At 37.0% G+C, this 16,628-nt stretch overlaps 1 protein-coding gene across 4 annotated transcripts in view; it reads right to left on the minus strand.

The window, feature by feature from the left end:
* The window catches only part of klc3 (kinesin light chain 3), a 26,487-nt gene extending 12,339 nt beyond the window's left edge, over nt 1-14,148 (minus strand). For 2 of the 4 annotated variants that reach the window (XR_005894581.1, XM_041046339.1), the window contains exons 1-11: nt 12,145-12,686; nt 11,803-12,051; nt 11,308-11,373; nt 10,901-11,065; nt 10,598-10,673; nt 9,808-9,953; nt 9,534-9,616; nt 8,950-9,037; nt 8,469-8,570; nt 8,177-8,350; nt 7,744-7,843 (exon numbers count right to left, since the gene is read on the minus strand). Coding sequence is in view for 2 of the 4 variants with exons in the window: in XM_041046339.1 (XP_040902273.1) it covers nt 7,744-7,843; nt 8,177-8,350; nt 8,469-8,570; nt 8,950-9,037; nt 9,534-9,616; nt 9,808-9,953; nt 10,598-10,673; nt 10,901-11,065; nt 11,308-11,373; nt 11,803-12,051; nt 12,145-12,204 (1,309 nt within the window). In the remaining 2 variants the exon portion in view is untranslated. Of the gene's footprint in view, nt 1-7,743; nt 7,844-8,169; nt 8,351-8,468; nt 8,571-8,949; nt 9,038-9,533; nt 9,617-9,807; nt 9,954-10,597; nt 10,674-10,900; nt 11,066-11,307; nt 11,374-11,802; nt 12,052-12,144; nt 12,690-13,929 lie in introns of those variants that run through there. The other 2 variants (XR_005894582.1, XM_041046340.1) reach the window with 2 other exon arrangements.
* Between the last annotated feature and the right edge of the window lie 2,480 nt (nt 14,149-16,628).

The raw sequence follows: 16,628 nt of genomic DNA on the forward strand, positions 1-16,628 counted from the left end.
AAAGTCAAAAAATTTTTTGACCTCCAAAAGTCATAAAAAACGTCTTAGTATAGTATGGCGTTTTTTTCAGACAAAAAAAGTCAAATTTTTTTTTGACCTCCAAAAGTCATAAAAAACATCATAGTATAGTATGGCGTTTTTTTCGGCCAAAAAAAGTCAAAAAATTTTTCGACCTCAAAATGTCATAAAAAACATCATAGTATAGTATGGCGTTTTTCCCGGGCAAAAAAAGTCAAAATTTTTTTTGACCTCCAAAAGTCATAAAGAACGTCATAGTATAGTATGGCGTTTTTTTCGGGCAAAAAAAGTCAAAAATTTTTTCGACCTCAAAATGTCATAAAAAACGTCATAGTATAGTAAGGCGTCAAAATCGGCCAAAAAAACTCAAAAATTTTTTCGACCTCCAAAAGTCATAAAAAACGTCATAGTATAGTATGGCGTTTTTTTCGGGCAAAAAAAGTCAAAAAATTTTTTGACCTCCAAAAGTCATAAAAAACGTCATAGTATAGTATGGCGTTTTTTTCGGACAAAAAAACTCAAATTTTTTTTTTACCACCAAAACTCATAAAAAACATCATACTATAGTAAAGCGTCAAAATCGGCCAAAAAAAGTCAAAAAATTTTTTGACCTCCAAAAGTCATAAAAAACGTCATAGTATAGTATGGCGTTTTTTCCGGGCAAAAAAAGTCAAAATTTTTTTTGACCTCCAAAAGTCATAAAAAACGTCATAGTATAGTATGGCGTTTTTTTCGGCCAAAAAAAGTCAAAAATTTTTTCGACCTCCAAAAGTCATAAAAAACGTCATAGTATAGTATGGCGTTTTTTTCGAGCAAAAAAAGTCAAAAATTTTTTCGACCTCAAAATGTCATAAAAAACGTCATAGTATAGTAAGGCGTCAAAATCGGCCAAAAAAACTCAAAAATTTTTTCGACCTCAAAAAGTCATAAAAAACGTCATAGTATAGTATGGCGTTTTTTTCGGCCAAAAAAAGTCAAAAAATTTTTCGACCTCAAAATGTCATAAAAAACGTCATACTATAGTAAGGCGTCAAAATCGGCCAAAAAAAGTCAAAAATTTTTTTGACCTCCAAAAGTCATAAAAAACGTCATAGTATAGTATGGCGTTTTTTTCGGCCAAAAAAAGTCAAAAATTTTTTCGACCTCAAAATGTCATAAAAAACGTCATAGTATAGTAAGGCGTCTTTTTTGGGCAAAAAAAGTCAAAAATTTTTTCGACCTCAAAAAGTCATAAAAAACGTCATAGTATAGTATGGCGTTTTTTCCGGGCAAAAAAAGTCAAAAAATTTTTTGACCTCCAAAAGTCATAAAAAACGTCATAGTATAGTATGGCGTTTTTTTCGGACAAAAAAACTCAAATTTTTTTTTTACCACCAAAACTCATAAAAAACATCATACTATAGTAAAGCGTCAAAATCGGCCAAAAAAAGTCAAAAAATTTTTTGACCTCCAAAAGTCATAAAAAACGTCATAGTATAGTATGGCGTTTTTTCCGGGCAAAAAAAGTCAAAATTTTTTTTGACCTCCAAAAGTCATAAAAAACGTCATAGTATAGTATGGCGTTTTTTTCGGCCAAAAAAAGTCAAAAATTTTTTCGACCTCCAAAAGTCATAAAAAACGTCATAGTATAGTATGGCGTTTTTTTCGAGCAAAAAAAGTCAAAAATTTTTTCGACCTCAAAATGTCATAAAAAACGTCATAGTATAGTAAGGCGTCAAAATCGGCCAAAAAAACTCAAAAATTTTTTCGACCTCAAAAAGTCATAAAAAACGTCATAGTATAGTATGGCGTTTTTTTCGGCCAAAAAAAGTCAAAAAATTTTTCGACCTCAAAATGTCATAAAAAACGTCATACTATAGTAAGGCGTCAAAATCGGCCAAAAAAAGTCAAAAATTTTTTTGACCTCCAAAAGTCATAAAAAACGTCATAGTATAGTATGGCGTTTTTTTCGGCCAAAAAAAGTCAAAAATTTTTTCGACCTCAAAATGTCATAAAAAACGTCATAGTATAGTAAGGCGTCTTTTTTGGGCAAAAAAAGTCAAAAATTTTTTCGACCTCAAAAAGTCATAAAAAACGTCATAGTATAGTATGGCGTTTTTTTCGGCCAAAAAAAGTCAAAAATTTTTTCGACCTCAAAATGTCATAAAAAACGTCATACTATAGTAAGGCGTCTTTTTCGGGCAAAAAAAGTCAAAAATTTTTTCGACCTCCAAAAGTCATAAAAAACGTCATAGTATAGTATGGCGTTTTTTTCGGACAAAAAAACTCAAATTTTTTTTTTACCACCAAAACTCATAAAAAACATCATACTATAGTAAAGCGTCAAAATCGGCCAAAAAAAGTCAAAAAATTTTTTGACCTCCAAAAGTCATAAAAAACGTCATAATATAGTAAGGAGTTTTTTTCGGGCAAAAAAACTCAAAAATTTTTTCGACCTCCAAAAGTCATAAAAAACGTCATAGTATAGTATGGCGTTTTTTCCGGGCAAAAAAAGTCAAAATTTTTTTTGACCTCCAAAAGTCATAAAAAACGTCATAGTATAGTATGGCGTTTTTTTCGGCCAAAAAAAGTCAAAAATTTTTTCGACCTCAAAATGTCATAAAAAACGTCATAGTATAGTAAGGCGTTTTTTTCGGCCAAAAAAAGTCAAAAATTTTTTCGACCTCCAAAAGTCATAAAAAACGTCATAGTATAGTATGGCGTTTTTTTCGGCCAAAAAAAGTCAAAAAATTTTTCGACCTCAAAATGTCATAAAAAACGTCATACTATAGTAAGGCGTCAAAATCGGCCAAAAAAAGTCAAAAAATTTTTCGACCTCAAAAAGTCATAAAAAACGTCATAGTATAGTATGGCGTCTTTTTCGGCCAAAAAAAGTCAAAAAATTTTTCGACCTCCAAAAGTCATAAAAAACGTCATATTATAGTATGGCGTTTTTTTCGGCCAAAAAAAGTCAAAAATTTTTTCGACCTCCAAAAGTCATAAAAAACGTCATAGTATAGTATGGCGTTTTTTCCGGGCAAAAAAAGTCAAAATTTTTTTTGACCTCCAAAAGTCATAAAAAACGTCATAGTATAGTATGGCGTTTTTTTCGGCCAAAAAAAGTCAAAAATTTTTTCGACCTCAAAATGTCATAAAAAACGTCATAGTATAGTAAGGCGTCAAAATCGGCCAAAAAAAGTCAAAAAATTTTTCGACCTCCAAAAGTCATAAAAAACGTCATAGTATAGTATGGCGTTTTTTTCGGACAAAAAAAGTCAAAAATTTTTTCGACCTCCAAAAGTCATAAAAAACGTCATAGTATAGTATGGCGTTTTTTTCGGCCAAAAAAAGTCAAAAAATTTTTCGACCTCAAAATGTCATAAAAAACGTCATACTATAGTAAGGCGTCAAAATCGGCCAAAAAAAGTCAAAAAATTTTTCGACCTCAAAAAGTCATAAAAAACGTCATAGTATAGTATGGCGTCTTTTTCGGCCAAAAAAAGTCAAAAATTTTTTCGACCTCCAAAAGTCATAAAAAACGTCATAGTATAGTATGGCGTTTTTTTCGGCCAAAAAAAGTCAAAAAATTTTTCGACCTCAAAATGTCATAAAAAACGTCATACTATAGTAAGGCGTCAAAATCGGCCAAAAAAAGTCAAAAAATTTTTCGACCTCAAAAAGTCATAAAAAACGTCATAGTATAGTATGGCGTCTTTTTCGGCCAAAAAAAGTCAAAAAATTTTTCGACCTCCAAAAGTCATAAAAAACGTCATAGTATAGTATGCTGTTTTTTTCAGACAAAAAAAGTCAAATTTTTTTTTGACCTCCAAAAGTCATAAAAAACGTCATAGTATAGTATGGCGTTTTTTTCGGCCAAAAAAAGTCAAAAATTTTTTCGACCTCAAAAAGTCATAAAAAACGTCATAGTATAGTATGGCGTTTTTTTCGGCCAAAAAAAGTCAAAAATTTTTTCGACCTCAAAATGTCATAAAAAACGTCATACTATAGTAAGGCGTCTTTTTCCCGGGCAAAAAAAGTCAAAAATTTTTTCGACCTCCAAAAGTCATAAAAAACGTCATAGTATAGTATGGCGTTTTTTTCGGGCAAAAAAAGTCAAAAATTTTTTCGACCTCAAAATGTCATAAAATACGTCATGGTATAGTAAGGCGTCAAAATCGGCCAAAAAAAGTCAAAAAATTTTTCGACCTCCAAAAGTCATAAAAAACGTCATAGTATAGTATGGCGTTTTTTTCGGCCAAAAAAAGTCAGAAATTTTTTCGACCTCAAAATGTCATAAAAAACGTCATAGTATAGTAAGGCGTCAAAATCGGCCAAAAAAAGTCAAAAAATTTTTCGACCTCCAAAAGTCATAAAAAACGTCATAGTATAGTATGGCGTTTTTTCCGGGCAAAAAAAGTCAAAAAATTTTTTGACCTCCAAAAGTCATAAAAAACGTCATAGTATAGTATGGCGTTTTTTTCGGACAAAAAAAGTCAACTTTTTTTTTTACCACCAAAACTCATAAAAAACATCATACTATAGTAAAGCGTCAAAATCGGCCAAAAAAAGTCAAAAAATTTTTTGACCTCCAAAAGTCATAAAAAACGTCATAATATAATAAGGAGTTTTTTTCGGGCAAAAAAACTCAAAAATTTTTTCGACCTCCAAAAGTCATAAAAAACGTCATAGTATAGTATGGCGTTTTTTTCGGCCAAAAAAAGTCAAAAATTTTTTCGACCTCAAAAAGTCATAAAAAACGTCATAGTATAGTATGGCGTTTTTTTCGGCCAAAAAAAGTCAAAAATTTTTTCGACCTCAAAATGTCATAAAAAACGTCATAGTATAGTAAGGCGTCAAAATCGGCCAAAAAAACTCAAAAATTTTTTTTGACCTCAAAATGTCATAAAAAACGTCATAGTATAGTATGGCGTTTTTTTCGGGAAAAAAAAAGTCAAAATTTTTTATTGACCTCCAAAAGTCATAAAAAACGTCATAGTATAGTATGGCGTTTTTTTCGGACAAAAAAAGTCAAATTTTTTTTTGACCTCCAAAAGTCATAAAAAACATCATAGTATAGTAAGGCGTCTTTTTCGGGCAAAAAAAGTCAAAAAATTTTTCGACCTCCAAAAGTCATAAAAAACATCATAGTATAGTATGGCGTTTTTTTCGGGCAAAAAAAGTCAAAAAATTTTTCGACCTCAAAATGTCATAAAAAACGTCATAGTATAGTATGGCGTATTTTCCGGCCAAAAAAAGTCAAAAATTTTTTCGACCTCAAAATGTCATAAAAAACGTCATAGTATAGTAAGGCGTCTTTTTCGGCCAAAAAAAGTCAACAATTTTTTTGACCTCCAAAAGTCATAAAAAACGTCATAGTATACCATGCCGTTTTTTTCGGGCAAAAAAAGTCAAAAATTTTTTCGACCTCAAAAAGTCATAAAAAACATCATAGTATAGTATGGCGTTTTTTCCGGGCAAAAAAAGTCAAAATTTTTTTTGACCTCCAAAAGTCATAAAGAACGTCATAGTATAGTATGGCGTTTTTTTCGGGCAAAAAAAGTCAAAAATTTTTTCGACCTCAAAATGTCATAAAAAACGTCATACTATAGTAAGGCGTCAAAATCGGCCAAAAAAAGTCAAAAAATTTTTTGACCTCCAAAAGTCATAAAAAACGTCATAGTATAATATGGCGTTTTTTTCGGGCAAAAAAAGTCAAAAATTTTTTTGACCTCCAAAAGTCATAAAAAACGTCATACTATAGTAAGGCGTTTTTTTCGGGCAAAAAAAGTCAAAAATTTTTTTGACCTCCAAAAGTCATAAAAAACGTCATAGTATAGTATGGCGTTTTTTTCGGACAAAAGAAGTCAAAATTTTTTTTGACCTCCAAAAGTCATAAAAAACGTCATAGTATAGTAAGGCGTCAAAATCGGACAAAAAAAGTCAAAAAATTTTTTTGACCTTAAAATGTCATTAAAAACGTCATACTATAGTGAGGCGTCAAAATCGGACAAAAAAAGTCAAAAATTTTTTTGACCTTAAAATGTCATAAAAAACGTCATACTATAGTAAGGCGTCAAAATCGGCCAAAAAAAGTCAAAGTTTTTTTTGACCTCCAAAAGTCATAAAAAACGTCATAGTATAGTATGGCGTTTTTTTCGGACAAAAAAAGTCAAAAATTTTTTCGACCTCCAAAAGTCATAAAAAACGTCATAGTATAGTAAGGTGTCTTTTTAGGGCAAAAAAAGTCAAAAAATTTTTCGACCTCAAAATGTCATAAAAAACGTCATAGTATAGTAAGGCGTCAAAATCGGCCAAAAAAGTCAAAAATTTTTTTGACCTCAAAAAGTCATAAAAAACGTCATAGTATAGTAAGGCGTTTTTTTCGGGCAAAAAAAGTCAACATTTTTTTTGACCTCCAAAAGTCATAAAAAACGTCATAGTATAGTAAGGCGTCAAAATCGGCCAAAAAAAGTCAACGTTTTTTTTGACCTCCAAAAGTCATAAAAACGTCATAGTATAGTATGGCGTTTTTTTCAGACAAAAAAAGTCAAAATTTTTTTCGACCTCCAAATGTCATTAAAAACGTCATAGTATAGTAAGGCGTTTTTTTCGGGCAAAAAAACTCAAAAATTTTTTCGACCTCAAAATGTCATAAAAAACATCATAGTATAGTAAGGCGTCAAAATCGGCCAAAAAAAGTCAAAAATTTTTTTGACCTCAAAAAGTCATAAAAAACGTCATAGTATAGTATGGCGTTTTTTTCAGCCAAAAAAAGTCAAAATTTTTTTTGACCTCCAAAAGTCATAAAAAACGTCATAGTATAGTATGGCGTTTTTTTCGGGCAAAAAAAGTCAAAAATTTTTTTGACCTCAAAATGTCATAAAAAACGTCATAGTATAGTAAGGCGTCAAAATCGGACAAAAAAAGTCAAAAAAATTTTTGACCTCAAAATGTCATAAAAAACGTCATAGTATAGTAAGGCGTCAAAATCGGCCAAAAAAAGTCAAAATTTTTTTTGACCTCAAAATGTCATAAAAAACGTCATAGTATAGTAAGGCGTCAAAATCGGCCAAAAAAAGTCAAAAAAATTTTTGACCTCAAAAAGTCATAAAAACGTCATACGATAGTAAGGCGTCAAAATCGGCCAAATAAAGTCATACTTTAGTACGACCTCAAAATGTCATAAAAAACGTCATGACTATTACTATTGAAGTCATAGTATAGTATGGCGTTTTTTTGGGGCAAAAAAAGTCAAAAAATTTTTTGACCTCCAAAAGTCATAAAAAACGTCATAGTATAGTATGGCGTTTTTTTCGGACAAAAAAAGTCAAAAAAATTTTTGACCTCAAAATGTCATAAAAAACGTCATAGTATAGTAAGGCGTCAAAATCGGCCAAAAAAATTCAAAATTTTTTTGACCTCAAAATGTCATAAAAAACGTCGTAGTATAGTAAGGCGTCAAAATCGGCCAAATAAAGTCATACTTTAGTACGACCTCAAAATGTCATAAAAAACGTCATGACTATTACTATTGAAGCCTTACGACATTTTGAGGTCTTACTAAAACATGACTTTTTTGGCCAATTCTGATGCCTTACGGCCGTATGACCGTTTTTTATGACATTTTGAGGTTTTACTAAAATATGACTTTTTTTGGACTATTTTGACACTTTATGGCAACATGACTTTTTTTATGACATTATATTTTATTTTTTTGGTCAGATTATGATTATCACTGTTTTGTACCTTCTACAGATCCGAACTCCTTTTCATGTGCTCTGGTCAGGATTTCTTTGTAAAGAGACTCAGCTTGTCTGTATTTCCCCTGCTTAAGATAACATGATGCCTGAGAGGGGGAGAGAAAAAAAAGAAAAATGAGTGTAGAAAGAGAAGGAGTGAGTGAGGGGAAGGTCTGATATAGTTTCATTAGCAGTGTTCAATGCAGGTGCCTGGGAGACATAAATGAAGGAGTGACTTTATATTATATAAAAGTTAAATTGAACAGTTATTGTTTTGCAGTTTTCTCAGTTGTGTGATCTTATATCTTTCTAAATTTGAAATGACAAACTGAAGAAAACAAGGGGACAAAGGAGACAAAGTGAAATGTAAAAACACAAAACACTTTTTAGAAAAAAAAAAGAAAAAAGAAATGAGACATCAAAGTTTCCTCACGTCTCACCAGGTTGTTCTTGGTTTTGGCCACGTTGGCATCGTCTGGTCCCAGTTTGCTCTGGTAGATGTGCAGAGCGCGTTCATAGTACTGCTCCACCTCCTGGTACTTCCCCTGGTTCTGACACAGCAGAGCCAGGTTGTTCAGCTGCTTTGCCACATCTGGGTGGTCTGTACCCAGAACCTGAGTGGAGAGACAAAAGGGTTTAGGGTTGAAGGTGAGGTTATGTTATACAGTATACAGTTATACAGGAGCTCTGAGGCTCCGTCTGAGAGCAGTAATATTACTGTGTCTCTCTCACCTTCTCTCTGATCTCCAAAGCTCTTTTACACAGTGGCTCTGCTTCCTTGTATTTTCCTCTTTTCCCATAAAGCACTGCCAGGTTGTTGAGTGTTGCTGCAACCTGTACACACACACACACACACACACACACACACACACACACACACACACACACACACACACACACACACACACACACACACACACACCACATCAGTACGTCTGATCTAAACTACATTAAACAACCACAAAGGGAACACTGCAAATATGTTTAGGTGTAGAGGCAGCACTCCCACTGAGGGTCAAACATCTGTTAAAATGCATCTACCTGAGTTTTATGTTTTAAGTTTACTCATACATGATAATACATACATGATTACTCATACATGATAAAACAGAACAGTGAGTGAAAATAAAGTAACATTAATACGAGAGTAAGTTTCAGAGGTTGTTACAGGTGTCTGTGCCTGCAGCTGCTTCATGAAGGGAAGGGAACTTACAGCCGGGTGGTCCATCCCAAGAGTTTTCTCCCTGATCGCCAAAGCATCGTTCAACAGGTTGGCTGCTTCTTTGTATTTGTTCTGGTCCCTGTCGGAAACGGAAACACACACAGAGACACAGACACAGACACAGACACAGACACACACAGACACACACACACACACACACACACACACAGACACACACACTGTAAAATCATATAAATTATATTCATATAAAATCAAATGGTTTTGGTTCCAACTACAGGAACAACTGTCGCTTTGTTTTTCATTAGTGATTTTCACTGTTAATGCTCTTATTGCTTTCAAGTTTCATTGTTTTTTTCATTTCAGCTCATTTTATTCTGGTATTGATGAATAAACTGATGAGCTAAATACTCAGAAACAGAAATTTGGGACATTAGTTCATTCATTCATTAGATCTCTTAGTTCATAACCTCAAACCTCAGTTAAGTTGTAAAAAATTAGGGAAAAAACAGGTGATAACCAGGTGCAGATGTAATTCACGTTTTATTTTGTTGCTTTTTTTTTTTTAGGGGTGGGTTGACAAGCTTTCACATTTTCACCATGGTAACGGGTCTCACCTATATACCAACGCCAGTATGTTCAGCATGGTGGCTACGTCTGGGTGGGTGTGGCCTGAGGACTTCTCCAGGTCTTCCAAAGCCTGTTGAGACATGATCATAAAATACAGAAAAGCAGCTGAATTGTAAACTGGGCCAGCAACCTGCAGATAAACAGAAGGGTCCAGTGTGATGCCAGTTTCAGATCTTCAGAGATTTGTTATGGGACCCAAACAGCACCAGTAACATTGGACATGCTGTCCAGGGACCAGCTGGAGACGGAAGTCCCTCACACCTGTTTGCAGAGTGGTACAGCGACTTCGTATCGTCCCTGGGATGCGTACTGGATAACCAGGTTGTGAAGCGTTCGAAGGCGGGCGGGAATCTCGTAGCCGCCCTGCTGGGCTGCAGCCGCTGCACTGCTGTGGTGAGGCTGGGACACTGAACAACAACAAACGGACAAAAAGAAGAATTTTCACATCACATTTACAAAACATTTTCTTCAGTTAACAGCAAACAGATGGAAGTGCCCCTCTACTAACATAGATGAGTTGGCTCATCCTTCACCTCTTTGTTAAATATCTGTCATGACTTTATTTCATCGTAGCTTTAAAGTATCTGACGTTGTGTAGCTGCAATAAAACTCATGTAACTAAACTCATGAAATACAGTTACACTCTGAGTTTATCTGCAGAGAATGAAAACTTGAAGCAGCTGTATCTACCCATCCACTCAGCCTGAGTTTTATCTTCTCAGCTTCTGATATCTCCACTGCTCAGAGCTCCAACACCACCCTGGAAAAATCAATGTGGCTGGAAATTCTCATGTGATGCTCACAACACTGAATGACACATACTACACACCAGTGTCTGCTCGCATTTCATTCAACACCGCCACTGCATTGGAACAGTACCTCAAAACTCTGGAATGGAAATTTTTTTCCATTTATGTGAACTAACCCTTTAAAATATTTGGCCTGCACAGATACCACATCTGTGCTGTGAATGATTTTCAGACACGTTATCATCAGGCAGAAATAAAAGTCTGTGGTAAACATACATCCACACACAACAGCAGAGTCTTACTCTGTGACTGCTCCTCATCCTCAGCAGGAAAGAGATCGTCCAGAGACTCCTTGTTGGAGGACATGTCTTTGTCATCCTGACGGGAGCAACAAACACAAAGTTTTATATGGACTTCAATTCTGATTTAAATCCGAGGATTTGATCTGCTCCTGTGTCCTTGTTAAAGATACCGGATTATGCTGTTAATACAAACTCAACACTTCTTGTAACCATTTCAGATTAAAAGCCTTAGATCCACCTTAATAACCTTTCTAAAAATTACACATGTACACGTATTTGTGTTTGTGTGCTGCTGGTCCTCACCAGCTGTGGCTCCTCCTGGTCATATTTGCGTATGGAGGACATGAACTGCAGGTGTCTGTTCTGCTCCTCCAGGGTGACCAGCTCCTGCTCCCTGTCCTGCAGCCGCTGCTGGGCATTGGCCAGCTCGTCCCTCAACCACTGGTTCTCCTGACAGAGACGACGCACCTGAGGAAGAGGCGTGGGACACGAAGAGAGGGGAGGAGGAGGAGGAGACAATGAAGGGTGAGGAGAAGAGTAAGACAGATGGAGGGTGGAGGGGAGGGAGAAAGAGAGACAAAAAATGAAAGACGAAGAAGATGATGGATATTGGAGGAAAACATACAGAGGAGATGATTATGTGGAGAAAAAGGTGAAGGAGAAGGATTTTTTAAGATTCACTCTCCATTTTGTTTTAAACAGAAACTCACCTGAGCTCGCAGCTTCTGTTTCTCTGCCTCCAGTGATCCCAGGTGAGCCGACAGCGCCATCATCACCTGAAGGGACGAGAGAAAACAAAAACATGACGTACAGAGAAAAAATACAACAGAAAACGGAAATGAACATGACTATTAGAACTTTGATAGTTAAAATTCATAAACTAAACATTAGACAAACACGTGGACCTTTCCTCGATACAGTATGGAAACTATGAAAGACATTTAAACAAAGATATTTTATTATAAGAACATTATAAAAAAAATACTTCATATTTTTAATTCTTATCTAATGCCACATCTTGTATGTACTGTTTATTTCTATACTCTTCACTTTTAAAGGCACCTTTAATGTTAAATCCAACTTTAATCAGTTTTATTTGTACTTAGCTTTTACTGCCCTTTCTCCTGCTCTGACCTGTTTGTTTTATATTAGAACTTTCTCGGCCTTTTCTCCCATTTAATGAGTTTTTATTCTTGTCTTTGTACCTGAGCCTCACTCAGTCCCAGCTCTATCCTCTCCAGTGACTGGCGGATGATGCCGCTCTTCTCCTGCTCCACGCTGCCGCTCTCTGTCACCGGCCGGCTCTCCATCGCCTCCTGCAGGTTCTCCAGCAGACTGCAGTTCTCTCCTCTCAGCGCCTCCAGCCCCGCGATCACCTGCTGCGTGCTGCACAGAATCTCCTCCGCCGACAACATGGCTCCAGCTCTGAGGTTCCTCCTCTCCCAACGGCTGACCTGGGAACGGCACAAAGAGCAACTTTTGAATCACTGAGCAAGTCATTATAGTCGTGCTCGCCCTGTGGTGTCACGGGAAATAATAATATTTACCAGCAGTAGTAAAATTATCCATGCAGCAGTAGTGGTAATATAATAATGTGGCTCTTTCATCCCTCTGCTGTGGCTCCCTGTGACTTTGGAAAATAAATAATGAGCATTTCATTTAAATGTATTCGTTCATTTTTTAAGATGTAATTATAAATTTGAAGATTGTGGTGATCTTGTAACACTAAAATAAAACGTTTTTAATTTTTTGTCGCTCAAAATATGCGTCACAACCGCCGATGTCCGACACCCGGCGGCAAGATTTACTCAGCTTTTCGACCCCCGGGAGGTAAACGATGGATAAATCCAAGAAAAGTTTCCCAGACGACAGATACAGTCCTGATGAGCGCCGAGGCTCGGGAGCAAAAATCACATTAACCAGATAAAATAAACACTTTAAGTGGCTATTATTTTGCAAATATATATTTCGCATTGTTAAGTGAAATAGTCCTTTTTTTTTTGTTCAGGCTGACAGCTGACTGCACGCTCCAGCGCACGCGATAAAACGACGACGGAGCACAGACGCACGCGGCGTTTCTGGGTCGCTGCAGGTGGATCATTTAAGTCTGGATTTTGGATGGAGTTTCCCGTATTAACAGTGAGCTGTCAACTATAATGAGAACTGTGAAGAAAACACAAAAACCGCTGTTCACAGCTGTCAGCAGCTTCCAACACAAACATCATGGTTCTCAGTTTCCTCTTTTCTGGCCAGGCCAGAGTCTGAGAGGAGAAGTGAGCATATGGAACTAAATACAGACGTTACACAGCGTGTTGAACATGCAGGTCCAGTGTTATCCAAACTGTTCTGCTGAGGTCAAAACTGAAATCTAAAAGTCAAAGCCGACTGAAAATTACAGTTTAAGATGAGTTCTTGTTATAATGCAGTTCAACCAAAGTATCTACGTTCTGTATCTACTGTGCGTGTCTGTTTAGCTTTGATTTTATTCTGTCACAAACAACCTTCACATAACACCTGGTCCGAATATTCACAGGACACTTAGACCAACATGGAACATGGAGATGAATAAACAAAAACTAAATTATGGTTTGGATTTTGGGCTTATTCCACTCATTAAAAGACAGAGGAATGTCCCCTGGAGACATCTACGAATAAAAGGAGCGTGTTTTATATACAGTACATAGTAATATAACGTGTCAGTTCTAAAAGTGCTGATGTGGGGTTTTCACACAGTATCCGCTTTATGTCAGTAAAGCACGAAATATCATAGAAAGGAAAAGGGTTTAAAAGGCGACTTATGAATATTTTTAGATATTATGAATGAAAAAGGCACAAAAAACGTAAAACACGCAAACAGACTGACGTCATGACTTTATGTCTCACGTTGTTTCTGCTGTATTTGTGTATATAAACAGTGAAACAACACTTTTTTCGAGCTTCACCTTATTCTGGGACGCTTGTGTCATTTTCCTTGACACACACACACACACACACACACACACACACACACACGGGCTGTATGCGCTTTGTTTACAGTGGGCGGCGCGACAGGCCTCAGCGCCGGTTTTCCAAAATGTTCAAACGCATTTCGATGCCACAAACTTCTCAGCTGATCTACAGCGTCACGAGACGTTCCCGTTCATGTTCTGTGTTTTCAGATTAAACTTTAAATGTTGAATTTGCTGTGACTGAGTGAAGAACACCGCCGGCTGCTGTACGCGGGTGATAATTATGCAGTGAAACAGGATGTAAACACACGGACACACACATACACACACACCGCGCAGGCTTCGTTTCAGATCCACATCAACATAAAGTTATTTATAGCCTACCTGCTAAGTCCGTGCTCGGGCGGCGCGCGCTCGTCTCTTCGTCCACTCTCGGCTAAAGTCGTTATTTTTTCCCGACACAGAAAGCCGTCAGACCCGGCGGAGCATTTCCTCTCACACGATCCTTCGCTTTATTTAATGCCGAACAGGTGGGACGGTGAGCAGCAGACGCTGTGAATCATTCACCTGTCGCCTCCTCGGCTCTCAGATGCCCCTGACGCCACCGAGCCACCAGCACCGACTTCCGGCCATCACCTTCAAACTAAAAGCTCGATCAGTGCGCGTGAAAGGCATTAATGCTGCAATCCAGTGATGCTGTAAATTCCAGAGTTTGATTTTTTGGAACCCAGCCTAAATATCCTCCGTTTACTGGCTTTTAAAGAGAAGATGAACGAAAACTACATAAACAAAATATGAAAGCAATGCAAGGGTTTTATTTCTGAGCTGATGTATCTGATTAAAGTGGAGGAACTTGAACGGAGGAAGGGGGATAAATATGTTTTGAGAATACTGTTGTGGTTTGTAAGAATGTCCCTGAGAAATACCTAAAAAAAAAACTTTGGATAAAAAGGAGACTCTGAGATGTCTCTAATGCAACAAACACCCAATGCTTTTAATCTTTGTGTCCCATCAACATAAGGTTGATCCTTCAGTATGTGAACAACATCATCACCAAGATATTAGGACAACAAAGATGACAAAAACAGCAAATAAATAAATAAATTGTAGAACACTAAAATACAAATATAATTTAAACGCAATTCTTTTATTCTGAAGGCAAAATGTTTCAATTTCCTGTTTTGGTCCATTTATGTCTGTGTGACTTGACGAAGCTGAGGAGCTTACCTGACCCCATGTTTCCCACCATACACCGCGGCACCGGGGCCGGCCGTAGTGTCCTGCCCGTGGTCCTGCCTGGGACACGGCCATCTGCCGGAGAGATGAGTTTCCTGCAGCGGGAGAGAGGCGGTCAGATTATTAACGAGACCATCAACGCACAGTTTGTGTCTGAACCCAGTGAACTGAAAAATCAATATATATTACTCAGAGTGAATGAGTGTGTGTGCGTGTGTGTGTGTGCGTGTGTGTGCGTGTGTGTTTTCATGTTGTATTGTTGCTGTCACAGATAAGCCCTCAGATTAACTGGGTGGTCCGTGTGTGTGTGTGTGTGTGACCCAGAGGTCACAGTGTGGAACCAGCATTAGTCTTATTAATGTCACATTAGCTAAGCTGGTGGTTTTAGGAAACAATCAACTTGAGTTACATTAAGAGGTTTCCAGCAGTGTTCAGTGGGAGTCAGTGGGAGTCAGTGGGAGTCAGTGGGGCCAGGGCTCAGCAGCTTAACTTGAAGTCACCAGGACCAAAACAACCACCTGAACGTCTGTGTGTGAAGTGGAAGACTGCAAGTTTTTTCTTGGTAAATTCAAACTGAGATAAATAAATTGGTGATGAATCTTATAGTCTTGCTTTTATCATTTTGTACTTTACTTGTTATGCTACTTTATACTTGTGCTGCACATTTCAGAGGGAAATATTGCATTCATTACTCCAAAACATTTATTCGACAGCTGGATTCATTTTTCGAATCAGGTGAAGTTCGAATAAAAGACGCTCCGCTGTTACAGATTTAACAACCCAATGATTTGAATTAAAGTAGTTAAAATTAGCTCCGTCCCAACCAGCTATAATATTAAAGTTAATGCATCAATACAAAATGATCCAATAATATTACATAACAGGTTGTTAGTGTTGGCCCATTGAACACATATTCAGACGGGTTCCCTGGAAGTTCATCACTAAAAGAGGTTAAAATTAGATAAAAAAGAACATTTACAGAGAGGGAGGCAGTGAGAAGCCCAACAAACACGGATTATCACGACTCTATCTGTTTGTGTGTGTGTGTGTTCTGCTGTATGTGCCTGTGTGTGACAGTTGTGAGCATGTTGACGGACAGCACAGCTGTCAGGTAGGCAGGGAAGCACCAGCAAATTGACTGTGGTGGGCGTGCAGGCAGTGCCCAGCCATATACGGTCACTGGTCCCCGGGGAAACTCCTCCTGGGCCTCTGTGCTCCCAACAAACAACCCTGCTGCTCACCACATGTGCACCTATAGGGTCAGAGAATGTCCACCGTGATTGGTTAACAGGTGACCAGTCTACAGATTGGTTCACCATGCACATGAACCCTAAAGAGAAAACAAATCTGACATTTGTAGGAAGCTTTTCTAATGAAACTCATATCAGTATCAGTGCAAACTCCTCAGTTGGTGTCACTGAACTACACAGGATCACCAAACATTTCCCATAAAGCTTTGCGGGTCAGAGTTCAAAGTTCTTTCCTCAACCTCTGACCTTGCTGCAGAAAATAGAAACCACTATATTTTTTCATCTGTTGCAGTGGAAATATTTATATTCCTTTTAAATATGTGATAGTCTGTGTCCACAGCACAGTCCACAGTGTTTATGAGAAATTATTCACTCACCTCAGTGCAAGTTATTTCAATATTTATTACAATAATCCACTGGGATGTTTACTTTGTTATTCCTAATCACTTACCACACACACACACGCACATGCGCACACGCACGCACGCGCACACACACACTCGCACACACACTCGCACACACACACAGTCTAATGAGACAGCTGACTAACATGAGTGAATACATTACGCAGTTTCATTTTGCTTTCACCTCACAGTT

Source organism: Toxotes jaculatrix, chromosome 9, assembly GCF_017976425.1.
Source record: "Toxotes jaculatrix isolate fToxJac2 chromosome 9, fToxJac2.pri, whole genome shotgun sequence".
Lineage (NCBI taxonomy): Eukaryota > Metazoa > Chordata > Actinopteri > Toxotidae > Toxotes > Toxotes jaculatrix.